The sequence below is a fragment of the Ovis canadensis genome, chromosome 15 (genome assembly GCF_042477335.2).
Source record: "Ovis canadensis isolate MfBH-ARS-UI-01 breed Bighorn chromosome 15, ARS-UI_OviCan_v2, whole genome shotgun sequence".
NCBI classification, from domain to species: domain Eukaryota; kingdom Metazoa; phylum Chordata; class Mammalia; order Artiodactyla; family Bovidae; genus Ovis; species Ovis canadensis.
The window spans coordinates 53866856-53893436 of NC_091259.1; the positions used below are offsets into that span (position 1 = coordinate 53866856).

The 26581-nt window shown below is 39.8% G+C and overlaps 3 protein-coding genes and 1 non-coding gene across 4 annotated transcripts; 2 read left to right on the top strand and 2 right to left on the bottom strand.

Annotated features, from left to right (window-relative positions):
- Positions 1-1020: 1020 nt before the first annotated feature.
- Positions 1021-1986, top strand: LOC138420557 (olfactory receptor 2D3-like). The gene has a single exon (XM_069553850.1). It carries the CDS (start codon positions 1063-1065, stop codon positions 1984-1986), a length of 924 nt encoding a protein of 307 aa, XP_069409951.1. The 5' UTR covers positions 1021-1062.
- A 9333-nt stretch (positions 1987-11319) lies between these two features.
- LOC138420535 (olfactory receptor 2AG1-like) lies at positions 11320-12252 on the bottom strand. Its single transcript, XM_069553771.1, has one exon. It carries the CDS (start codon positions 12250-12252, stop codon positions 11320-11322), a length of 933 nt encoding a protein of 310 aa, XP_069409872.1.
- A 4592-nt stretch (positions 12253-16844) lies between these two features.
- On the top strand, positions 16845-16950 carry LOC138421426 (U6 spliceosomal RNA). Its single transcript, XR_011249504.1, has one exon. It is a non-coding gene; the product is annotated as a U6 spliceosomal RNA (small nuclear RNA).
- Positions 16951-21448: 4498 nt separating this feature from the next.
- LOC138420554 (olfactory receptor 2AG1) lies at positions 21449-22393 on the bottom strand. The gene has a single exon (XM_069553846.1). The coding sequence runs from the start codon at positions 22391-22393 to the stop codon at positions 21449-21451; it is 945 nt and encodes a 314-aa protein (XP_069409947.1).
- Positions 22394-26581: the final 4188 nt, after the last annotated feature.

The following is a 26581-nucleotide window of genomic DNA, read 5'->3' on the forward strand; positions in this document are numbered from 1 at the left end:
ACAAATAGTCAGACACTACTTAGTAACTTAACTGAATTGATAAATAGCTCTGCCATAGTGGATGAGCTCTAAAACCCTTAAAATGGAGAAAGTCTGTGGATTTATCTTCAAGGAGTGGAGAGAACTGGGCTAAACCTTAACCTTCTCTACAACCAGTTTTTCAGTAAGAAAGGAACATAATTGCAGGATATAGAAAGGATGACAAAGGCTTAGATGAGCCAGTTTGAAAATTTCTGAGTCCTTGTTTCATCATCTGTATTTGGGGGATAATAATAATTAACTCATGGAATTAAGATTTAAAATTAAAGGATAAAGAAACAATAATGACTAGTCCCAAGAGAGTGCCTGACACATGATAATTAGTGTTATTCTTGCCAAAAGGCTTTGTGCAAAGAGAGAGAAAAGAGTGTTGAGGACAGAATAGGGCATATTTAAAGGACACCACAGAGTACAATGACCAAAGAGGCAGCTATTTTTACTGATGCACCTCAGCGTCTTCTTCACGTTGAGAACAAATGACAGATGAATTTGTTTAAGGGCCGGGATTACAAACAACAATATCTTCCTTTAACTTCCCTTTCCTGGCTTCAGAGCACTTGTTTAGGATTACTTTGTAAATATAAAGACAAAAATTTGCCTTCACAAATGTTGTCAGTTTGCAGCATAAAAATCTAACTGGTTTAAAGCAACTGGAGTATGTTTGTTTCCCAAATTTGTGTACAAGAAAGGATGCACTGTGAGCAGCTCTTAAAATCTTCTCAGAACTATGTGTAGCCCAGCCGAGGCTTGGTCACATAGTATATTCAAGATGATTGCTGGCTCTCTAGTTCTACTGAAAGATTCAAGGGCAGAGAAAATCAGAAATGGATTTCAATTGTCAGAACTACCAAGCAAAAAGAGAACTCTTTCTTGTAACCTATGGAAGCAGATAAAAGTTGGAAGTCAATGGCCCAGTTTTGTATATTGATTGATAAAATACTTGTTACTCATATAGTTTTTAACTGATCGATATGTGTCTGCTTTTTTTTCTTGGTGCTGACCTATAAAGAATATTAAATATTCATGGGAGAAGGAAACCAAACATATGTGACTGAATTTGTCTTCCTGGGCCTTTCACAGGATCCACACATGCAAGTCCTGCTCTTCTTCCTTTTTCTGATCATCTACCTGCTGACTGTGCTGGGAAATCTGCTTATTGTTGTGCTCATTCACATAGATTCCAGGCTCCATACACCCATGTACTTTTTCCTTAGAAACTTGTCCTTTGCTGATCTTTGTTTTTCTACTACTACAGTTCCCCAGGTGCTAGTCCACTTCCTGGTAAAAAGGAAAACCATTTCCTTTGCTGGATGCTCAACACAGATAGCTGTTTTACTTCTGGTTGGGTGCACTGAGTGTGCACTGCTGGCGGTGATGTCCTATGACCGGTATGTAGCTGTCTGCAAGCCCCTACGCTACACCACCATCATGACACATTGGGTATGTGCCCAGCTGGCGATAGGATCCTGGGCCAGTGGAGCATTTGTGTCTCTGGTGGACACCACATTCACGTTGTGTCTGCCCTACCGAGGGAACAATATCATTAACCATTTTTTTTGTGAACCTCCTGCCCTCCTGAAGCTGGCTTCTGCAGACACCTACAGGACAGAAATGGCCATCTTTGCAATGGGTGTGGCCATCCTCCTAGCTCCTGTCTCCCTGATCCTGGTCTCCTACTGGAATATCATCTCCACTGTGATCCAGATGCAATCTGGGGAGGGACGGCTCAAGGCTTTCTCTACCTGTGGCTCCCATCTCACTGTTGTTGTCCTCTTCTATGGCTCAGCAATATTTGCCTACATGAGACCGAACTCCAAGATAATGAATGAAAGAGATAAAGTGATCTCTGTTTTCTATTCAGCAGTGACACCCATGCTGAACCCCATCATTTATAGTCTGAGGAACAAGGATGTCAAAGGGGCTCTCAGGAGGGTGATTGCAAAATAGTTTTTTTGAAAGTGGGAATCTCTGATTTTGATGACAATTTTAGGGATGTGGAGAGAAGTGGCTTTATTATAAAAACTTTCCCATTTTCATTCCATTCCTACACTTCTGTTTTCTTCTCCTATTTTCTCACATGTCTTCTCAAATAAGTTCAGCATATTGCCTAATCAAAGCAAGGAACCTTGATAGACACAGGAAAGTAACATAGAAAGGAAAAGAAGGGAGAAAAATATAGGAAGAAAGGGAAAGAGAAAAGAAAGGAAGGAAGGAAATGAAAGGCTGATGAATAAACAGTCACTACTCTTCAAGTCCATACAAGCTAATAAGGAAATCAAAACAAGTAGACAACTGTACATCAAAAAAAACAAAGAAACAAACAAAACTATCACAAATACAAGAATGTATTTCTGGCAAATGGATTCATTTTCTTCATACTTGCATGCATTCATCAAATATATTTTGAATACAGCATATATTTCAGGTGTATTTCTGGAAGATGAGGCTATAGATGTAAAAAATGTAAAGTCTTGATGGTGTTATATTTCCAGCATAGCTTAAAATTCTAATTTTAACAATATCTAAAATTTTAAAGGGAGAATATTTAAGGAACAGCAAATGGCAGAATTTTTCTAAGAGTATGTATATGTTAAGAAAATGAGCGATAAAGATAAAAGTAAGACAGAGTCTAGACTGAGAAATACTCTTTTTTTGTACTGAAGAATTTGCCCAGCATGTAATTCTGAAAATGCTGAATATGGGTAATTTATAAGACAGTAATAGATAATGAGGATGAAGTTAAGAAAATGAGAACTGTGGCACTACTTTATGCCTTGGTAAGGCATCTATAATGTAGACCATAGTTTTATATATTATGACTTAAAATGATTCCTAAGTCATTTTTTGAAAATATTGTTCAATACACAGTGGAGTAGGGAAGTTGATCTTAGGGATCTCCTTTTGTAACGAGTCCCAAGTGATTCTTAAACACACTAAAAATTGTACACTGCATTTTAGGTAATGGAATGGCTTTTGCAGAAGCAAACTGTGTAATTATTTGCTTAGTATCTGATTCATCCATTAGGCTGCAAATTCCACAGCGGTAAAAACTGTGACTGCTTTGTTGATCTCTATATTATCACTTATAGTAAACTATCCAGCCATTGTTATTGCTCAAGAAATATCATTTTCAAATGAATGGATAAAGCTAGAGTTTAAAAGAGAGATATGGGCTGGAGAAATAGATCTTCAAGTTTACTGTAAATAATTGCAAGTGAAATTTGACATATCTCAGGATATGTGCCAAAGGTTTTAATCAGAAAACCAAGCTTATACATTGCAATCTTGAAGGAGTTATATTAAAATGCAAATTCTTGGTCCTGTTATAGACCACAGGGGTGGCAAAGATGGAGGCAATACAGATGTTTTGTAACAATATCCCAAGGTAATTCTGAAGTGCAATCGTGGATGAGATGTGATGTTCAAGGAAGACAGTGGGAAAGAATCCAAGACAGAACCTTGCAGTTACCAACATTTCAAGGTGGAAGTATAGCCAATCAAGTCTGAGGCAGCAAGAATCAGAGAAACAGATGGAGCGTCAGATGTGGTGAAAGGAGTGACCATCCAGGAAAGATTTCTCAAATGACTCAGAGTTTTATGTATTATTGATAAAAGCCTATAATTTGTCGATTTGGTCATTACTGACCTTGACAAAGATTATTACAGCAGAATAATTGACTGGAAATCATACAGAATCAATTTGTGAGGAGGCAACTTTTAAGTTGAAAACTGAAGGATGAAAGAGTCAACCAGATAAAGGTGTGATGGGGGAGTGGTAAAAGGCTAGAATCCTTTTCTTTTTACTAAGAGAGCTTTTCTCGCCCTTAATATAACAAAAATATTCTATGTCATCTTCCAGTTCAAGTTCTAGTTTTGATACCTCAAATCTGGATTCACCTTTTGGTGGGTATTAAGTCAAAAGACACAGCTAAGGCAAAGTCAAGAGAAGGAAGGATTTCTTGTTTTTCTTGTCTTTTCTGTATTCTTTTGCTCCCTTAAGATCATTAATTACTGAGACCTGCTCAAGGGCTAGCAATATGGCCAAACTTAGAGCACAAAGTGGTTTAGGTGAAAAATGGCTTCTTCCTATGTCAAGAAAGCCATGCCTGGTTCTCTTTATACAGTGGTCCCCTACCTTATCTGCTTACAGTTTTCCTTTATGTAAAATAATACTATTTGCTTTAGCATAGTAGTCAGCAAACTTTCTGTAAAGGGTAGAAACTAAATATATTTAGGCTTTGCAGGCCATACTGTCTCATCACTACTATTGCTGTGGGACAACAAGTCATAGACAATACAAAAATGAATGTGTTCCCATAAAACTTCCCCAGGTGTGTTTACTATTCCCTGTTCTAACAGATAAATCTCAAATCTCAGTGGTTTAACAAGCAGAAGCTTGTTTTTCACTGACACAAATCCTAGTTGAGGGATGGAGTGGAAGATGTGTAGGCCTAGGTTGACAGAAGTTCTGCTGTTTGCAGCTTCCATGGTTATCTTGCATGTAATATCCAGAAAAATGAAGATTAAAAGGTTTTTCATTGGTAGGTTTTGTGCCTTAGAAGAAGCACACATCATATTCCATTGGTTGAAGTTCAATCACATGGTCCCACATATGCACAGAAACAAGAGGGACATGAATCTGGGGTGGGCAGCCTGACATTAGACTGTGTTTTAACCATTAGATCTTTAAAAAATCTGGAATTTATTTTAGGAGAATATATATATATTTATTTATTATGAATTAATATGGTACTATTTTCCTAAATATTTAGCCATTTTTTTCTAGTATCATGGTTACTCATCTTTTCCCATTAATATCAAATATACCATATAATATACTAAATTTCAATATGAATATTGCCTATTTATCAACTACTATACTTTGTTCTATTTCAATTACTGTAGTTTTAGTTGGTAGGACATATCTCTTATATATCATCTGTTCTACAATTTTCTACTTCTTAGCTTGTCCAAATTCACTTTTTTAAATGACATTAAAGTTTTGATAGTTATAAATTTGAATTTATAGGTTATTTAGCAAAAAACTAATATACTGTACTTAAATAAAATAGTAATCTTTGTATGTAAGAACATAGCATATTCCTCTATTTCATCAGTGAAGATATGTACATGCCCTTACATGCATACACATTGCTATTGTAGAGACTATTCTCTATACATACCTCAATTTTTATGGAGAAGAAGCTATGACACACACATAGCAGAGTCCATGCTCTCATGGAATATTCATTTTGGAAAGTGGAAACAGAGAGTGAGCAGGTAAACCAAGGTGTAAGAAAGTTTTACATAATGATAAATACAATGAAAAAATTAAAACACAGTGTGTGATAATGCCTTTCGGTTTGGGTGCATGCCACTTCAATCAGTAACCTTTTTGAAAAGTTAAGATTTTTAAGATGAGATGTGAATGACAAGAAGTAGTAAGACAAGCAGATTTGACAGAAAAACATCACAGGCTAGGAGAATAGCTACTAACTGGCTCTAAAGCAGAAATAATTTTGAACTGTGTAATGGACAACAAGAAGGTCAAAGGAGTTAGAGTGAATGTAAGAGAGCGCAGTCTCAAATATGGACTGACCGGTAGGCAGAGCAAGATCATGTGTATCCTCCTTGAAAAGTGAAATGCTCTGACATGTTTATGATGGTCAATCTTAAACCATCATAAATAGTCTAAGGAGGGAGAAAGGGAGAAAGCAGATTACAGAGGGACAAGAACGGAAATAAGAAATGGCTACTGTGCAACAATAGGCAACAGAATATGGTGACTGGACTAAGATGCTTTGAAGAGAGACGGCAACAAGTGCCCACACTTGGAATGTATTGTATAGATGAAACCAACAGGATTTACTGGAGTCAATAAGCAAAAAGAGAAAACAATGTCTATCATTTGTTGTATTATAAGTGGTAGCCCCACAGCATATTTAAGCTACTAGAGAATAAGCATGAGTTTGTATGTGCATGTGAGTCCTTTTCAGCATAAATACATATCTGTAGACTCACACGTCAAACATACCTTTTGCAAGTGTAAGGATATTTCAATATAGCCTTGAGATAATGGAAAACTAGTCTTGTTTGTGTGCTTGTTTAAGGAAATGGCAACCCACTCCAGTATTCTTGCCTGGAGAATCCTATGGATGGAGGAGCTTGGTAGGCTACAGTCCACGGGGTCTCAAAGAGTCAGATACGACTGAGTGACTTTACTTTTATTGTGAAATCATAAACATAGCTGTTTACTTACAGCCTATGCTGATGCCTTGTTTTTCTTTTACTCATTTCAGTATTTTTGGAATTTTAGGCAGCATTAAAAAGTCTCCATGTCAAAAGCAAAACAAGAAAAGATAAACAAATAAAAAACACCTGTTGGAGTGTCCAGACTGGGGAGTTTCCATGATGGCTGATGTTTGGAAAAAGGAGGAGTGAACATGATGCAAATACATCCAAACCACCACTAGCGTGGGCATTAAACTAGGCTGCTGGCATGATCTTTTAAGGGCATGTGTGCATGCTCAGTCCCTCAGTCGTGTTCAACTTTTTGTGACCCCCCTCCCCGCCCCGCCTGGCCTCCAGATCATAGCCCAGCAGGTTCCTTTGTTCATGGAATTTTCCAAGCATGCCGTTTCCTCCTCCAGGGTATCTTCCCGACCCAGGGATCGAACCTATGTCTCCTGCATCTCCTGCACTGGCAGGCGAATTCTTTACCACTAGGCCACCTGGGAAACCCTTGTAAGAAGGTCAGTTGGTCTAAAATTTGTACAAACCTCAAGTCCCTGCCCCTGATAACTACATCTCATCAGCTGTATGGTCCTTGCTTAGGCTTCCCAGTTGAAACTTTCTCTTTTGGGACTTTATATTGGTTCAATATGGACTCCTCCAAGTCAGAGGTCATGTCTGAAGTTTGCAAAACCTCCTTCCCCATTTAACACTGTAATTAATTGGGAAAACAAAGAGTGAGTTTTAAATACAATGTGATCAAATAACAAATGATGAAGAGGGTGTGGAGAAAAGAGAATGCTCTTACAATGTTTGGGGAATGTAAGTGTAGCCACTATAGAAAACAGTATAGAGATTCCCTCAAAAGAGAAAAATTGAATTACCATATGATCCAGCAAGCCCACTCTTGGGCATCTATCTGGACAAAATTACAAGTCAAAAAGATACATGCACCCCTTTGTTCATACAAGCACTATTCACAATAGCCAAGATGTGGAAATAAATTAAATGCCCATTAACAGATGAATGGATGAAGATATGATATAGGTATATAATGGACTACTACACAGCCATAAAAAGAATGAATTAATAATTAAGTATAATTACAATATTTAATTATGATATCAGTTCAGTTCTGTTCAGTCACTCAGTCGTGTCCGACTCTTTGCGACCCCATGAATCGCAGCAGGCCAGGCCTCCCTGTCCATCACCAACTCCTGGAGTTCATTCAGACTCACGGCCATCGAGTCAGTGACGCCATCCAGCCATCTCATCCTCTGTAGTCCCGTTCTCCTCCTGCCCCCAATCCCTCCCAGCATCAGAGTCTTTTCCAGTGAGTCAACTCTTCGCATGAGGTGGTCAAAGTACTGGAGTTTCAGCCTTAGCATCATTCCTTCCAAAGAAATCCCAGGGCTGATCTCCTTCAGATGGACTGAATGGATCTCCTTGCAGTCCAAGGGACTCTCAAGAGTCTTCTCCAAAACCACGGTTCACAAGCATTAATTCTTTGGCGCTCAGCTTTCTTCACAGTCTAACACTTACATCCATACATGACCACTGGAAAAACCATAGCCTTGACTAGACGGACCTTTCTTGGCAAAGTAATGTCTCTGCTTTTGAATATGCTCTCTAGGTTGGTCATAGCTTTCCTTCCAAGGAATAAGCATCTTTTAATTTCATGGCTGCAGTCACCATCTGCAGTGATTTTGGACCCCCCAAAATAAAGTCTGACACTGTTTCCACTGTTTCCCCATCTATTTCCCATGAAGTGATGAGACCAGATGATATAAATAATATAATTAAATAATTATATTATATTGAATACAATTAATATATATTTATTGATTTAATTATATACTTGATTTAATATTAATAATTAATTATAATTATCATGTGCTGTGCTTAGTTACTCAGTCATATCTGACTCTTTGTGACCCCATGGACTTAATTAAGAACTAATGAATTAATTCATTCTTTTTATATCTGAGTAGTATTCCATTGTATATATTTGCCATACCTTCATCTGTTCATCTGTTAATGGGCATTTAGGTCACTTCCATGTCTTGGCTATTGTGTGTAGTGCTGATACGAACATAGGGGAGCATATATATTTTTGACTTGTAGTTTTGTCCAGATAGGTGCCCAGGAGTGGGATTGATGGAACATATGGTAACTCAAATTTTTTTTAAGAACCACTATACTGATTTCTATGGTGGCTACACTAACTACATTCCCACCAACAGTGTCAGAGGGTTCTCTTTTCTCTACACCCTCTCCAGCATTTGTTATTTGATCATATTGTACTTAAAATTTACTCTTTGTTTTCCCAATTAACTACAATGTTAAATGGGGAGAGGAGTTTTTGAAAACTTGGGACAGGACCTCTGACTTGCAGGAGTCCATACTGAACCAATATAAGGGCCCCAAAAAGAAAATTCAACTTGGAAACCTAAGCAAAGACCATGTAGCAGGGACAAGGAACTTGAGTTTTGTACAAATTTTAGACCCACTAACCTTCTTGAAAGGGTCGTTATAGAAAGATGGGGGCTTCTCTGATGGCTCAGATGGTAAAGAATCTGCCTGCAATGCAGGGGACTGGGTTTGTTCCCTGGGTCAGGAAGATCCCCTGGAGTAGGGAATGGCTACGAACAAAGCTAGTGGAGGTGATGGAATTCCAGTTGAGCTACTTCAAATCCTGAAAGATGATGCTGTGAAAGTGCTGCACTCAACATGCCAGCAAATTTGGAAAACTCAGCAGTGGCCACAGGACTGGAAAAGGTCACTTTTCATTCCAATCCCAAAGAAAGGCAATGCCAAAGAATGCTCAAACTACCACACAATTGCACTCATCTCACACGCTAGTAAAGTAATGCTCAAAATTCTCCAAGCCAGGCTTCAGCAATACGTGAACTGTGAACTTCCAGATGTTCAAGCTGGTTTTAGGAAAGGCAGAGGAACCAGAGATCAAATTGCCAACATCCGCTGGATCATGGAAAAAGCAAGAGAGTTCCAGAAAAACATCTATTTCTGCTTTATTGACTATGCCAAAGCCTTGGACTATGTGGATCACAATAAACTGTGGAAAATTCTGAAAGAGATGGGAATACCAGACCACCTGACCTGCCTCTTGAGAAACTTAGAACTGGACATGGAACAGTCTGTGACTGGTTCCAAATAGTAAAAGGAGTAAGTCAAGGCTCTATATTGTCACCCTGCTTATTTAACTTCTATGCAGAGTACATCATGAGAAACACTGGGCTAGAAGAAGCACAAGCTGGAATCAAGATTGCTAGGAGAAATATCAATAACTTCCGATATGCAGATGACACCACCCTTATGGCAGAAAGTGAAGAGGAACTAAAAAGCCTCTTGATGAAAGTGAAAGAGGAGAGTGAAAACGTTGGCTTAAAGCTCAACATTCAGAAAACAAAGATCATGGCATCCAGTCCCATCACTTCATGGGAAATAGATGGGGAAACAGTGGAAACAGTGTCAGACTATTTTTTTGGGCTCCAAAATCACTGCAGATGGTGATTGCAGCCATGAACTTAAAAGATGCTTACTCCTTGGAAGGAGAGTTATGTTCAACCTAGATAGCATATTCAAAAGCAGAGACATTACTTTGCCAAAAAAGGTCCGTCTAGTCAAGGTTATGGCTTTTCCTGTGGTCATGTATGGATGTGAGAGTTGGACTGTGAAGAAGGCTGAGTGCTGAAGAACTGATGCTTTTGAACTGTGGTGTTGGAGAAGACTCTTGAGGGTCCCTTGGACTGCAAGGAGATCCAACCAGTCCATTCTAAAGGAGATCAGTCCTGGGTGTTCTTTGAAAGGACTGATGCTGAAGCTGCAACTCCAATACTTTGGCCTCCTCATGCGAAGAGTTGATTCACTGGAAAAGACTCTGATGCTGGGAGGGATTGGGGGCAGGAGGAGAAGGGGATGACAGAGAATGAGATGGCTGGACAGCATCACCGACCTGATGGACATGAGTTTGAGTGAATTCCGGGAGTTGGTGATGGACAGGGAGGCCTGGCGTTCTGCGATTCATGGGGTCGCAAAGAGTCGGACAGGACTGAGAGACAGAACTGAACTGAACTGCACCACTCCATTATTCTTGCCTGGAGAATTCTATGGAGAGAGAAGCCTGGTTGAACTACACAGTTCATGGGGTCACAAAGAGTTGAATGTGACTGAGTGACTAACACTTTCACTTTTGGAGACAGGAGTTCATTCCTTGGGTCAGGAAGATCCCCTGGAGAAGGTAGGTGGCGAGCCACTTCTGTGTTCTTGCCTGAAAGATACCACAGAGGAGCCTGGTGGTCTACAGTCCAAAGTGTCCCAAAGAGTTGGATATGACTGAGCAGCCAAGCACAAGCGCCCAACAGGAACATGGATGGAAACAGAGATCATCATACCAAGTGAAGTAAGTCAGAAGGAGAAAGAAGACCATAGGATATCACCTATATGTGGAATCTAAACTATAACACCAAGGAAACTGCTTACAAAATAGAAACAGACTCACAGACATAGACAACAGACTTCTGGTTGCCAAGGAAGAGGGAAGGAGGAGAAGGGATAGACTAGGAGTTCGGGGTTAGCAAATCAAACCATTTACAGAATGAACAAACAAGGTCTTACTGTATAGAAGAGGAAGTTATATTCAATATCCTAAAATAAGCCATAATGGAAAATAATATAAAAATGAATATATATGTATAATATGAATGAATATATGTATAACTGAGTCACTTTGCTATATAGAGAAAATCAATACAATGTTGTAAACCAACTATAATTCAATAAAAATAAATAAGTGAGTAATTACATAAATACAGTCTGATACATATCTCATAAATTACTTCACAGAAAGACAATTTAAAACAGCATTTGACAAGTAAAGCTAAATTCTTCATTTTTCTATTAAAAGATATACTCTCCACTACGGTGTTTTTGCCATGACTATTTCATTTTTAGCAGAAAACTTCTGACTTTGAGGAGGAATGAATTTTGGTGTCAAGCTATAAGCTCTCCCAAGATGGTGAAGTGTGTTTATAGCATATATTTTCGTAGGACTCTTCTTAAGGCCCCCATAACCTCTTTATTTCTCAGGCTGTAGATGAGGGGGTTCAGGGCTGGGGTGACAATCGTGTAGAAGACAGAGATGATGTTGTCCTGCTTGGGGCTGTGGAGGGAACTGGGCAGAACATACATGAATGTGGCCGCTCCATAGAACATCCCGACCACAGTCAGGTGGGAAGAGCAGGTGACCAGGGCTTTCTGCCTCCCTTCATTTGAGGGCATGTGGAGCACAGTAAGCAGGATTAGTGTGTAGGAGGCAAGGATAGCAACAAGAGGTGGAATCAGGAAGGTCACACCAGTCACATACAACATGAGTTCATATCTAGAGGCATCTTCACAGGCCAACTTCAATAGAGGTGGAATCTCACACAGTAGGTGGTTGATTTTCCGGGACATGCAGAAAGGGAAGTGCATGGTATACAGGGTATGACATAATGCATTCAAGGAAGCCAGGACCCAGGATGTGGCCACCATGAGCCAGCAGACCCTCGGCCTCATGAGGACCATGTAGTTCAGAGGATGACAAATGGCCACATACCTGTCATAGGCCATGAAGGCCAGTAGGAGGTCCTCTGCACCACCCAGGGTCAGTGCCAGGAACATCTGAAGGGCACAGCCCCCAAAGGAGATGGTGTTTTCACTGAGCAGAAAATCCACAATGGCCTTGGGAGTGACAACAGACGTGAAGAGGAGGTCCATGAGAGAGAGCTGCCTGAGCAGGAGGTACATGGGCACGTGGAGCCAGGCATCCATTGTGATAACCAGGAGCAGCAGGCCATTGCTGGTGAGGGCCAGCATGTACAGGACTGAGACTGTGGCACAAAGCAGCCCAGGAAACCCACTGTTATTCAGAATCCCCAACAATATGAAGCCACTTCCCAGGGTGGAGTTCCAGTGCTCCATTCTGTGTTGTTTCTTTAGTTGCCTAGAACAAAGTAGATTCTTGGTGAATTTTTGTTATGATGACTCCATAGTTTTGTAACATCGGAGGCCCTGTAGGATGGCCAAGCCAATGGTAACTGATTTTTCCTCTTGATCTCTCAATTTGTGACTCTTTATATCTTGCTAAAAAGAACACATCTAGTTGGGAGAATAAGCATCACAGTAATAGCTAAACAGTAAGAGGTCACTCGATGAGAATATTATTCAGTATCTAAACCCTAAATATGTATCTCCCCAGAAAGATCAAATCACCTCTCTCATAACAATAAAGCAATATTCTGACATCCATGCTTCTGATTTTTCTGGTACTTAGGTTTTAAGTATAATTTTTAATCAAAAGATTTACATACCCAGTCTGTTCTGCATAGGCCTATTTTGAAAATGTAATACTAAAACAGGTACAGAAATGTGATGTCAATAAAGCACCTCAATATACTTCCCCAAATAACTTAGGTTCGCTTTGCTTACAGCATTCAAAACTGTAGTCACAGCCTCGTTAGAAGAGATAGAGTATGTCCAACTTAGTTCACTGGACCAGGCTTTCACTCTCTATGAACCTAAGAGGGAAGGGATTATAGACTGTCTGAGACTAGAGATTGTTGAGTTTGAGGTACTGTCACTATTAGAGCTAAAACTTTAGAATCAATGCAAAAAAAAAAAAAGGAGGTTTTTTTTTTTAAAACAGGTTATGATAAAATGTCAGCCTGAGACTACTGAGAAATATGATAAAAAATAAGGACCTACTCAAGAAATTCAGATTGTTTTGGGCAGAAGTGGGTAAAAGATGTTGGAAGCAAAAGAGTTCATGTTGTATGCTGTAATCAGGCTCAATAATCCTAACTTTTCTCTCTTGCATCTTATCCAGATCCCCATTCTCCCTCCTGCAGGGCCAGAGTATCCACACACCACTGAGGAGCCACAAAGAAGAGGAAGGTAAGTTCCTGTTCTGGAAGCTGTGCTTGGGGTGTGGTACCCAATCTCAGGGAGAAAATCAAACAGACAGGGATCTGAGGTTGACAGAAATCAGCCTCATGCATCTTAGGAACTGGGCAGATAAATCCAACTCTGAACATAAGAATCTGTAAGTGAAACATATTTCTCTAAGTCATTTCCCTTTACTGTGTCACAGATTTGACATTTACTGGTTTCTATTAGTCCCTATGGGGTTTATAGGATTTTAATAGTAAAAAGGTGTTAGAGCATGTGATAGACCTATCAGGTGCTTTTTAAAGTTCTTTTGGAGGCATTTATTATAATCTAAGAGTAAATACATTTATCAGAAGACAGAAAAAGTACATGGAATCTGAAGACAGGTCCTGATGCTTTCACCAGGAAGCAGATACCCTGGCCTGGGATGTAGCATAGAATTTTCCATCAGTCCTCACTGGTTCCTCTACATGTTTAGAAAGCCAAGAATAAAGGGAGTTGGGATGAGGTACAGAGCCCAAGCACCAGAGATCCTAGAAGGCAGAGAAGCTGAAGTTGTTAGGTCTGCACTGGGCTTCATCTTTTAAGAGGCTACACACATCCCTGAAAGTGAGACAATATTCTTACCTCAGGTGGCTGAGAAACCTAGCCGCTTGACCACACAGACTACCCAGGGGATTGTTTAAGGGTCAAGGAAGATCCAGTAGAAAAGGAGAAGGAAGGGGACTTCCCTGGTGGTCCGGTGGTTAAGACTCTGCGCTGCTGCTGCAGGGAGCAAGGGTTCAAACCCTGGTCTGGGAACCAGGATGCCACATGCTGCACAGTGCAGTCGAAAGAGGTGAATAAATAAAATAAAGTAAAATAAGCTTTTTATGAAGAGAAGGAAGATAAGACCTTTCCAGCAGTATTCAATTTGTAAAATTTTTGCTAAGTTGGGTTAGAAGTTTGAGGAGTCTGACCAAGAGAAGTATAGGACTCCTGTTCCTTCAGTTCCTCTGCAGATGTGCTCTGGAAATGTGGCACTTACAGACAGATAGCTGAGTCCTTGGGCTTTGGAAGTTTCTATGGAACAAGAATATTGCTTACCTCTTCTCAAGCCTGTAGAGAATTAGGAGAAACTTCTAATTCAGAAGCTGTGTGCTTCTGTCACACAGCTCCTCAAGTAAGAGGCTCATCTAGCTATGGTGCATTTGTCAAAGTTCATGGGAACTGATGCTGCTCTTGCTGGGGTCTGGGAGAAAAAATGAGAGCAGTGGGTATCTGGAGGAAGTAGATATTAGAAAGGCTGCTCAAAGGAGACCCAGCAATGACTGATCTCACTGTCCCTGGGGCCAACACCGAGCCAGGGCCTGTCCTGGGGGAGGCTGCCCAGTTTCCTCATCCCATGACCCCACCACCTCCATTCTACCCCTGTGTTTAGGGGGACGTAGCCTAACCTCTCAGCTGAAATGGTCTCCCCTGGAAAAGCTGGTCGTAGAAACAGGATGGTAATGAATCCCTTTGGGCCTGTTTCCTGATCCTGTATCCCTGCACTCTTCTCTCACTAAATGAGCTTGGAGGCCCTGGGTTTCTATGTCACCTAAGGGAGGCACTGATGGCCTGTTTCCAAATTACTGACAGAACTGAGCAGGAAGCAAAGGTCCCTTTCATGGTCAGCCAGCCCTCTACCTCAGATTTAAGGTGGGTTTTAAGGCGTCTGTGAAATGTTGCTTTTTACCTCCATAACCCTGGCCTCTCTTATTATCCTCTTAGACTGGACTATTTAAATCAATCTGACTATGCTCTGTGAAGTTTGTAATTACCAGGTCTTCCCTTTATTGACCTTTGTGTGAAAGTCGCTCAGTCGTGTCCAGCTCTCTGTGACCCAGGCCTGGGGGAATTGCAATCCAAGCCAGAATTCTCCAGGCCAGAATATTAGAGAAGGTAGCTGTTCCCTTCTCCAGGGGATTTCCCAACCTAGGATTCAAACCCAGGCCTCCTGCATTGCAGGCACATTCTTTACTGTCTGAGCCACCTCTGGCCACCTGTTGTAACCTCTACATAAGTATGTGTGTTTGGTGTTATTATTGTCTGCCACAGTAACATCTGAAGAGAAAGTATGAAAATCTGTGAATACTGGGCAGGAACAACAAGAAGAAATAGAGACAGTAATGAAGTTGGAGAATGTTAGTGTTAATGAAAATCTTTTAAATGCTCTCAGAGAAAAATGACAGATTTCCCACTGACAAAGACAGATACAGACAGAAGATAGTGGAGTTTTCACTGACAGTAATCAGACAAGAAAGAAACACCTTCAAAAGCAATGAGGGAACATAACTGCCCCCACATAGAGTTCTCTCCATGCATAGATAAAGTATCATTAGAGAGTGAAAACAAACTACAAACAGAAGCACAAGACTTTACCACCAAAGATGCCCCAATAAAATAATTTTATAATGTTTATAATACAGGAAGCAATAGTGAACACAGAAATTGGCTCAATATATGTGTTGCTAATTTTAACTGACCAATAATAAATATATTTGTATTTCAAAACAGTACAATTGAAATTCTTGACAAAAATAAAAAAAATGGCAGGGGAATTTCTCTATTAGTACTTAAAGAAGGCTGTCGGAGTAGAATATTAAAAGCTTCATATATATTTATCTCCAATTATTATTTCCCACATTTTTTTCATTTTTATTAAGGTACAATTTTCATACAAGAAAGTTCACCATTTTTAGTACATATTTTGCAGGTTTTGACAAATATATATAGTATCTGCTGCTGCTGCTGCTAAATCGCTTCAGTTGTGTCCGACTCTGTGCGACCCCATAGATGGCAGCCCACCAGGCTCCCCTGTCCCTGGGATTCTCCTGGCAGACTGTAGTGGGTTGCCATTTCCTTCTCCAGTGCATGAAAGTGAAAAGTGAAAGGGAAGTTTCTCGGTCGTGTCTGACTCTTCGTGACCCCCATGGACTGCAGCCCACCAGGCTCCTCCATCCATGGGATTTTCCAGGCAAGAGTACTGGACTGGGGTGCCATTGCCTTCTCCAATATAGTATATAACCACCACCAAATCAAGATAGAGAAGTTGTATTGACTCTCCAAATTCTCCGTTGCCCTTTGGTATTGATATCTCAACCGCACCCAAACTCTTGCCAACTCTCTGATCTGTTTACTGTTGCTCCTGTTTTCACGTTTTCCTGCATGTTATATGAATGGTTTCAGATATTTTGAATCTAGCTCCTTTCACTTAACATAATTTGTTTGAGATTCATCCAAATTCTGCTATTAGTAGTCTGTTACCATTTTTTGCTGAGCGGTGTTCAGTTGTGTGGGTGTACATAATTTGTTTATCCATTCACTAGTTAAGGGCCGTTCATGTTGTTTCCAGTTTCTGTTGTTGGCGGAAAAAGTCATTCTAAATATTCACATATAGGTTTTTGAGTAAACATAAGTTGCTATTCACTTGGGTAAGTACCTTGTAGCGAGCTTGCTCAGTTATGTATGATAAGTGCATTAAGTTGATAAGGAACTGTTTTCCATTGTGACTAATCCATTTTCATTCCCAATTTTATTCTCATTTTTCATTCTGTTAAGCGATAAAATATAGAGTTTTTAAATTCTGGCTAAACGTGAAGAAAGTGCTTACTTTAGCAGCACATATACTGAAATTGGAACAATACAGAAAAGATTAGTGTGGCCCCTGTGTAAGGACGGCAAAAGATTCATGAAGTGTTCAAAATTTTTGTTCATTGCAATACTATTCACAACTGCCAGGACATGGAAGCAACCTACATGTCCATTGACAGATGAATGGATAAAGAAGGGGTAGTACATATATACTAATACAATGAAATATTAGCCATACACAGGAATTTGAGTCAGTTCTAGTGAGACAGATGAACCTAGAGCCTGTTATACAGAGTGAAGAGAGTCAGAAAGAGAAAAACAAATGTTGTATATGAACACATATATATGGTATCTAGAAAAATGGTACTGATGAACCTATTCATATTTGTAGGGCAGTAATAGAGATATAGACATAGAGCACAGCGGGGGAAGGAGAGGGTAGGACGAGTTGAGAGAGTAGTATTGAAACATACATAACCACAGGTAAAACAGACAGCCAGTGGGAATTTGCTGTATGAGACAGGGAGTTTAGTCCAGTGTTCTGTGACAACATGGAGGGATGGGATGGGGTGGCAGGTGGCAAGGGGGAAGGCTGCAATCTATGGCTGACTCATGCTGATATACGGCAGAAATCAACACAACATTGTAAAGCAATCATCCTGGTATTAGCATTTAAAGAAAAAAGAAGTTTGGAGGTAATGAGCAAGGTCATTTAAGCAAGTAAACAGGGATGTGCAATTCAAGACAGAAAGTCATTTGGGGACACACACATACACACACATACAGAGTTGGGAACTGAAAATTAATGAGTTAAATCCTGACTATTTGGCAATTCTGGAAATATTCTTGCTGCTGCTGCTAAGTCGCTTCAGTCGTGTCCGACTCTGCAACCCCATAGACAGCAGCCCATCTGGCTCCCCCGTCCCTGGGATCCTCCAGGCAAGAAAGGAAGTGGGTTGCCATTTCCTTCTCCAATGCATGAAAGTGAAAAGTGAAAGTGAAGTTGCTCAGTTGTGTCCCACTCCTAGACATCCCATGGACTGCAGCCCACCAGGCTCCTCTTTGTTTAAAGTCTTTCTGAGATATGTAGATTATAAAGATTTATTATATCTTCTATGGAATGTAGCTGTTAATCTCTATGCCCTTTTAGGCTCATTGGTAATTGTTAGTTTGGTATTAAAATTCACATTTTATAAAATATATAAACTCATTTCTTTGTCAGACAGATGAGTCATACACCTCTGTCACTGTTTGACAAGCACTACTCTAGTGCTGAGGGATTGAGTGAGGGCAGCCTGATTATGGTGGCATGAATCATGAATGGTAGAAAAGGATCAGAAGCTATAGGTACAGTTAAGTCTTTCAAGACTATTTGCTCTGAGAAATGCTGTGAGAACTGCAAGGGGGAGCTTCTTTAAGATGGGAGATACTGGAGCATGTGTCTAACCTGTAGTAAATGTTCTTGTAAGGAGAGAGATGATACAGAGGGAAGCAGGAAATTACAAGACCAATATCTTTGAAAAGTGAGAGAGCCTGGCTGAAGAGTACTAATGGAGGATCTGGCCGCTGATGGTCTCTTTTTTATTTGACAATGGGATATTAGTCATAAAAACAGCAATTCTGTCAATGTATGGCAAAACCAATACAGTATTGTAAAGTAAAATAAAAATAATTTTTAAAAAGAAAAAAACCCCCAGCAATTCTACCATTTATATAACAACATTGATGGACCTAGAGAATATGATGGACTCTTTTGAAAGAAAAAACACTATGTGCAGATGGGCTGGTAAATGTGGTATTGGAAGATGAGAGAGTCCTATATGACACCTTCTCTTTTCTCAGTGATGCAAAGTCATAAGCTAAGAGTCAGGGCATTTTTTAAAAGAATAACAGGTTTATTAGGGTATGGCAATAGGATACTATGTCCCTGGAATTTAAGACTGAGTATTGCAAAAAGACATTATTTCCAAATCAGTGTATGAGTTACATACAATTGCAATTAATATACTAATAGGATTTTTTAGACATTTAGCAGATGACTCAAAAGTTCATCAGGAGGAATAAACAGATGATAAAACTTTAAGACATATGAGGAAATATGGGAAAGGATACCCCTTACAAAACACAGAAACTAGAGAATATACCCAGAAATACTCCCTACTACTCTACTTCTAAGAAGACAGTTTATAGTCAAGGGATTGTAAATAATAATGAGAAGATACATGATAGGAGAGAGTTATTAAGGAAGCTAAAAGTCAAATCAGCTATTTAGGAACATATTAACTTAAAGTTTCACCATCCATAATGTACCATAAAAATTAATTGCAGAGAAATTAAAGCTAAAGTCACTTGTGAGATTATTAAAGAGATCTAAGAGAAATATGCAATTTGTCTGAACAAAAAATGGGAATTGTAATGGCACAATCGCCTTAAAAATACAAAGTAAAATATAAATATATGAAATGACATAAATATTGTAGCACTTCTCTATCCAACATATTCCACTACATATCTAGGTAATAAACTAAAAATAAAAGTTGGAACATGAATAACTGTCAAATTGTTGGGGAGCTTTGTCTATATAGAGCTAAAATAAAGAGTTCAAATAAAACCAAGGAAGTAATATAAATGAAAACATCTGTTACATTTTCATTGATATGTTTAATAAATTAGCAAAGAGTTCATATGATGAGACAGCCCTAGAAAGAGTACAGTGAGGCAGGCACTCCCACATAATGCTAGCTAGTATGCAAACAGTTTCTAACTTTCTCATAAGCAGTCAGCTCTGGCTCTTTGTAACAAGAATTAAAATTTTTTTTTTGCCTATATCCAGTAATTTCCCTTCTAGAAATTTGATCTACCATAAAATCATACATTCATTGTAAGAAAATTTGGGGGGAACAAAATTAAGTGTAAGCAAATCCCTAAATACATTATATAGGATTCAAATGATGATACTACATAGTCTTTTATATTGATCATTTATCAAGACTATTTACTAGTTATTTATATAACAGCTGGCATATATTAAGCACTATTTGCCAGGCTCTGGTCTAAGTGTGTAATTATCTTATTCAAGTCCCTGCAAAACATCATGAGGTTATCATAAATCTTATCACTATCATCACTTTTCAGATGAGCAAACTGAGACACAAATGGTTCAATTTAATGTTCACAGATGATAAAGTGACAGCAGATATTACACTCGGCACTCTGACCCCCCTCACTCTCTCCTCCTCTTCTCTCCACCCCTACACTATAGTGTTCCCTCTTCACAAGGAAGAAGCTTCACCAAATTTTAAATGACAATAAAGCAAGACCTTAACCAACATGTACAGAACTATTCAGTAAATTGCATGTATGAATAACCCAAAAAAGTGAATGCCAAACTTAAGAGTCCCTTGGACTTCAAGGGATCCAACCAGTCCATCCTAAAGGAAATCAGTCCTGAATACTCACTGGAAGGACTGATGCTGAAGCTGAAGCTCCAATACCTTAGCCACCTGATGAACTGACTCATTTGAAAAGACCCATTATGCTGGGAAACATTGACAGCAGGAGGAGAAGGGGATGACAGAGGATGAGATGGTTGGATGACATCACTGACTTAATGGACATGAGTTTGAGTAAACTCCAGGAGTTGGTGATGGACAGGGAGGCCTGGTGTGGTGTAGTCCATGGGGTTGCAAAGAGTCAGACATGACTGAGTGACTGAATTGAACTGAAACTTTATAGGTGATTTTTGCTTCTTTCTAAATTTTCTGTTTTTATAATGAACTTGGATTATAGTTTCATAGATTAGCTTTTGCCTTTGCATTATGGTTGATCTTAATAGATTAAGTAATTTAAGATAGTTCTGTAAAAAAATATATTTCTTAATCTTTACAAAGCCCTATCCACAAAAATAATTCCAATGATGTGAACAGGAGTACTTTGTCACCTCTTAACTGAATAGACTGAAGTTACCAGGTTTGTCCAAAATATTCCCACACTGGTAAATCAAATCACAGAAATAAGGCATATTTAAGGTAGCTAGAAAATTATATATATATATATATATATATATATATATATATATATATCCCTCCTTTCATGTGGACACGGAGATATACTCACGTCACAATTGTCTTGATGTTTTGAAAATTTTCTGTATCTATAATAAAGTATATATTTTAAAAATTCAAGCAATATAACAATAGATGTATCTATGGCTGTATTTCTAACCCTAATTTCAAATTGAGGAATTCTACATTCAGTTTTATTGGTTTTTATCTTTTAATTTTAAATTAAGTCACTATTAAATTTTCCCATTTGGATTTTTCCATTATCTCAACAAAAACTGTCCCTTGAAACTGAAGTAGATGCATAGACACAAATCGATTCTTCTTTCCGAATAATTATTTGAACAACAGCTACATAACAGACAAGAGGTCCAGTATATCTTCTGAGGATCCATATTCCTGCAATAGTCTAAGAATCTTGTTCAAACAAGAGAAGTCTTCCTTTGATTTTAAGAGGCTATTGGAGTTTTTCAGACTAAATCTACTGCTATTGATCACTGATACGTGATATTGACTGAAACTTAGTCCCCTACCATGTCTATTTTGTAACTGTGTCAGGAGTGTGTCCACAGCATATATTTTCGTAGGACCCTTCTCAAGGCACTCATAACCTCTTTATTCCTCAGGCTGTAGATGAGGGGGTTCAGGGCTGGGGTGACAATTGTGTAGAAGGCAGAGATGATGTTGTCCTGCTTGGGGCTGTGGAGGGAACTGGGCAGAACATACATGAATGTGGCCGCTCCATAGAACATCCCGACCACAGTCAGGTGGGAAGAGCAGGTGACCAGAGCTTTCTGCCTCCCTTCATTTGAGGGCATGTGGAGCACAGTAAGCAGGACTAGTGTGTAGGAGGCAAGGATAGCAACAAGAGGAGGAATCAAGAAGGTCACACCCATCGCATACACCATGAGTTCATATCTGGAAGTATCTGCACAGGCCAACTTCAACAGAGGTGGAATCTCACAGAGCAGGTGGCTGATCTCACGGGCTTTGCAAAAGGGATAGTGCATGGTATACGCAGTATATACAATGGCACTAAGGGATGCCAAAATCCAGGATGTGGCCACCATGAGCCAGCAAACTCTCGGCCTCATGAGGACCGTGTAGTTCAGAGGATGACAAATGGCCACATACCTGTCATAGGCCATGAAGGCCAGTAGGAGGTCCTCTGCACCACCCAGGGTCAGTACTAGGAACACCTGAAGGGCACAGCCCCCAAAGGAGATGGTGTTTTCACTGAGCAGAAAATCCACAATGGCCTTGGGAGTGACAACAGACGTGAAGAGGAGGTCCATGAGAGAGAGCTGCCTGAGCAGGAGGTACATGGGCACGTGGAGCTGGGCATCCATTGTGATGACCAGAAGCAGCAGACCATTGCTGGTGAGGGCCAGTGTGTACAGGACTGAGATTGTGGCACAGAGCAGCTCAGGAGACCCACTGTCATTCAAAATCCCCATCAATATGAAGCCACTTCCCAGGGTGGAGTTCCAAAGCTCCATTCTTATGTTATTTCTTTAGTTGCCTGGAAACAAATGGATCCTTGGTGAATTTTTGTTATGATGGTCTCATAGTTTTATACCATCAGAGTTCCCATAGGATGGCCAACATGAATCCAGTGAGATGATGCCTTTCCCACTGGTAGCTGATTTTTTCTCTTAATCTCTGTTTCTGACTTTTTAAATTGTATCTTGATAAACAAAGAACCCATCTAATTGGAGAACAAACATTAGTATAAGAACTTATCTAATTGGAAAATAAACATCACTAAAGAGCTAAACATTAAGAGATTACTACATGAGGATTATTCAGGACATCAAACGTGAACATGTATCTCCCTAGAAAGTCAAATCATCTCTTTCACAACAATAAAGAGATATTCTACTATACATGCTCCTGATTTTTTCTGGTACCTATGTTTTAAGAAGAATGTTTAATCAATAATTTACATACCCTGTCAGTGATCTGCATAAGTCTTTTTTGATTGATTTGCTGAAACAGGCACAGAAATGTGATTTTAATAACACACCTCAATATACTTCTCCATATAACTTGTGTTATTAATCCTACCTTCTCACTTTTGCTTAAACTCAGATCCCCATTCTCCCTTTGACAGGGCTAGGGTATCCACACTGGATTGAATGGCCACATAGAATGAAAGGAAGAGCTCTTGATCTGGAAATGGCTCTTGGAGTGTTGTACCCAATTTCAGGGAGAAAATAGAGAGATAGCCACCTGAGAATGACAGAAATCTGTGTCACTTAGCATGGGAACTGGGTAGATAAATCCAGTTTTGAACACAGTGAAGCATATTTCTAAAAATCACTTTCCTCTATTGTGTCCTATATTTTGACATTTCACTAATTTCTATCAACCTCTACAAGGTCCACAGAATTTTGATGATAAAAGGTATTACAGCATATCACAGATCTTTCATCTACTCTTAAATATTCCTTTGGAGGCATTTATTGTAATGTAGGTGCCAACACTTTTATCAAAGGTCAGCAAAGTCTATGGAGTTTAAAAACAGGTCCTAAAGCTTCCACCAGGAAGCAGATACCCTGGTCTTGGATATAACTTAGAATCTTACAGCAGACTGTCAGATTCACTGATTCCTCCTCATGTTTAGAAAACCAAGAATATAGGAGTTTGGGATGGGGTACAGACCAAAGCACCATAGAGCATGGAAGTCAGAGTAGCTGAAGTTCATATGTGTGCACTGGGCTCCATTTCTCAACTCAGCATTCCTAGAAGCTGCACACTTTCCTGAAAGTGAGACAATACACTTACTGTGGGAAGCCAGCTTCCTGACCACACGGTCTATCCTGGAGATAGTCTGAGTCAAGGAAGTTCCAGAAGAAATGGGGAAATGCACTTTCTAGCAATATTCAGTTAGTTTTTTGCTAAGTTGAGTTAGAAGTCTGAGGTATCTGACCAAGGAAGGTGTCAGGCTTATTCTGTTCCTTCAATTCTTCCGGAGGTCTTCTCTGGAAATGCAATAAATGCAGAAAGAACATCAATACAGTCCTTGGATAGTTTCTATGAAACAAGAAGATAGCTTTCCTGTTCTCACGCCCGTGGAGAATTATAAGAAGCTGCTTCTGTCACGCAGTTCCCCAAGTAGAGGCCTGTCTAGCTCTGGACCATTTGTCTGACTGGGTTGATGGGTACCAACGCTCAGACTTTCATTTACTCTTGCTGGGGAATGGGAGAAAGATGAAAGCAGTGGGAATCTGGAGGAGGTAGATATTAGAATGGCTGCTCAAGGAAGACACTGCAATGACTGACCTCACTGTCTCTGGAGCCAACACTAAGCTAAGGCCTCTCCTGGGGGAGGCTGCTTGGTTTCCTCACCCGTGACCCCACTTCTCTACTCTCTTCTACCCCTGTGTTCAGAAGGACTTACTTAGCCTCTCAGCTGAAATGGCCTCCCCTGGAAATGTTGGTCCAGGACACAGAGTGGGAATCAATTCCTTTGGGCCTGTTTCCTGGTCCTGTATCCCTGCACGCTTCTCTCATTAAATGAGCTTGGAGGCCCTGGGATTCTCTGTCACCTAAGGGAGGCACTGATGGCGCATTTCCAAATTACTGACTGAATTGAGCAGGAAGCAAAGGTCACTTTTCATGGTCATCAGTCCTCTGCCACAAAACCGGTGGGTTTTGGGGCACCTGTAGCATTTTGCTTCCCATCTCCACTCCCCTGGCCTCCTGACCAAAGATTAACCTCCAAAACAGACAATCAGTTCAGGCAGCTCAATATCAGAAAAACAAACAACCCACTCAAAAAGTGGGCAGATGACCTAAACAGACATTTCTCCAAAGAAGACTCACAGATGGCTAATAAATACATGGGGGGAAAAAATGCTCAACATCACTAGAGAAATGCAAACCAAAACTACAATGAAGTTATCAACTCACACCAGTCAGAATGGTAATCATGGAAAAAAATCTACAAACAATAAATGCTAGAGAGGATGTGGAGAAAGAGTAACCCTCTTGCACTGTTGGTGGGAATATAAATTGATACAGGTGAAGGAGGAAACAGACAGAGCTGGACTCCATCTTAGGCCAGGCTGTGAACATTAGGCTGCATGCATGGTCACCCTCCCAATGGATCTGAACTTTGTGCCCGGTGTCTACAGAAATGGCATACCAATGGAAAACCAGACCCCCAGATAAAAGAGCCTCAGGACTTGTACTTGGACTCTCCATTGCCTAAAAGAATATGCTAATTATCTCTGTAACAGAACAAAATGGTAAATTCCATTATGTTTATCAGGATATGACCACAGGCCTATTGATAAATATCCACTGTTTATCTAGTCTTGTGACACATGAATCATGGGTTAACTTTGATTGTATCTCTCTTTTACCTTGTCCAGACTAGTTTCAAGGAATTTGGGGAGGTGGGTTTGAGCACGTACACTTAGGGTATATAAGGTTTTCACAAAAACTGGTCAGAGTCCTTGGCTAAGAGGAGACTCTGCCTTGGGCCCGCCAGTGTAATAAACTGCACTCCACTATCTGCATTGTCCTTCTGATGAGTTTGTTTCCCGGAACATGTGGCTATAACACATCCTTGTCCATCACCAACTCCCCCGGAGTTTACTCAAGTCCATTGAGTCAATGATGCCATCCAATCATCTTATCCCATCTGTGTCGTCCCCTTCTCCTCCCACCTTAAATCTTTCCCAGCATCAGGGTCTTTTCAATGAGTCAATTCTTTGCATCAGGTGGCCAAAGTATTGGAGTTTCAGCTTCAGCATCAGTCCTTCCAAGAATATTCAGGACTGATTTCTTTAGGATGGACTAATTGGATCTCCTTGCTTTCCAAGGGACTCAAGAGTCTTCTCCAACACCACAGTTCAAAAGCATCAATTCTTCAGTTCTCAGCTTTCTTTATAATCCAATTCTCACATCCATACCTGACTACTGGAAAAACCATAGATTTGACTAGACAGATGTTTCCTGGCAAAGTAATGACTCTGCTTTTTAATATGCTGTCTAGGTTGGTCATAACTTTTCTTCCAAGGAGTAAGCATCTTTTAATTTTATGGCTGCAGTCACCATCTGCAGTGATTTTGGAGCACAAGAAATAAAGTCTGGGGGCTGGATCAAAGATGGCGAAGGAATAGGACGGGAAGATCACTTTCTCCCTCACAAATTCCTCAAAAGAACATTTCAATGCTAAGCAAACTCCACAAAACAACTTCTGTAGGCTGGTAGAGGACATCAGGCAACCAGAAAAGCAGACCATTGTCTTCAAAAACAGTCTTTTATTTCTCCTCTAATTTTTATTTCTATAACCTACTATTACTATTTAAAAAAAAAGACTTTTTTTTTTTTAAGGCAAACACCATATATAGTCTTTGGGTGGTTGTTGGTGTGTGTGTGTGTTTTTAATAATTCTTGTTTTTTGTTTGTTTGTTTGTTTTTTACTCTCTCTCTCTCTTTTTTCTTTCTTCCTTTTTCCTTCTGCTTCTTTTCTTTAATATTGTATTTTTGAAAATCCAACCTCTACTCTAGATTTTTAATCTTTGCTCTTTGGTTTTTGTTGTCAATTTTGTACATTTAAAAACCCAAACTTCACTACCCAATTTTGCCTGAGAGCGAGATTTCTGGCTTGACCACTCTCTCCTCCTTTGGACTCTCCTTTTTCTCCACCAGGTGGCCTCTGTCTCTTTCCTCCC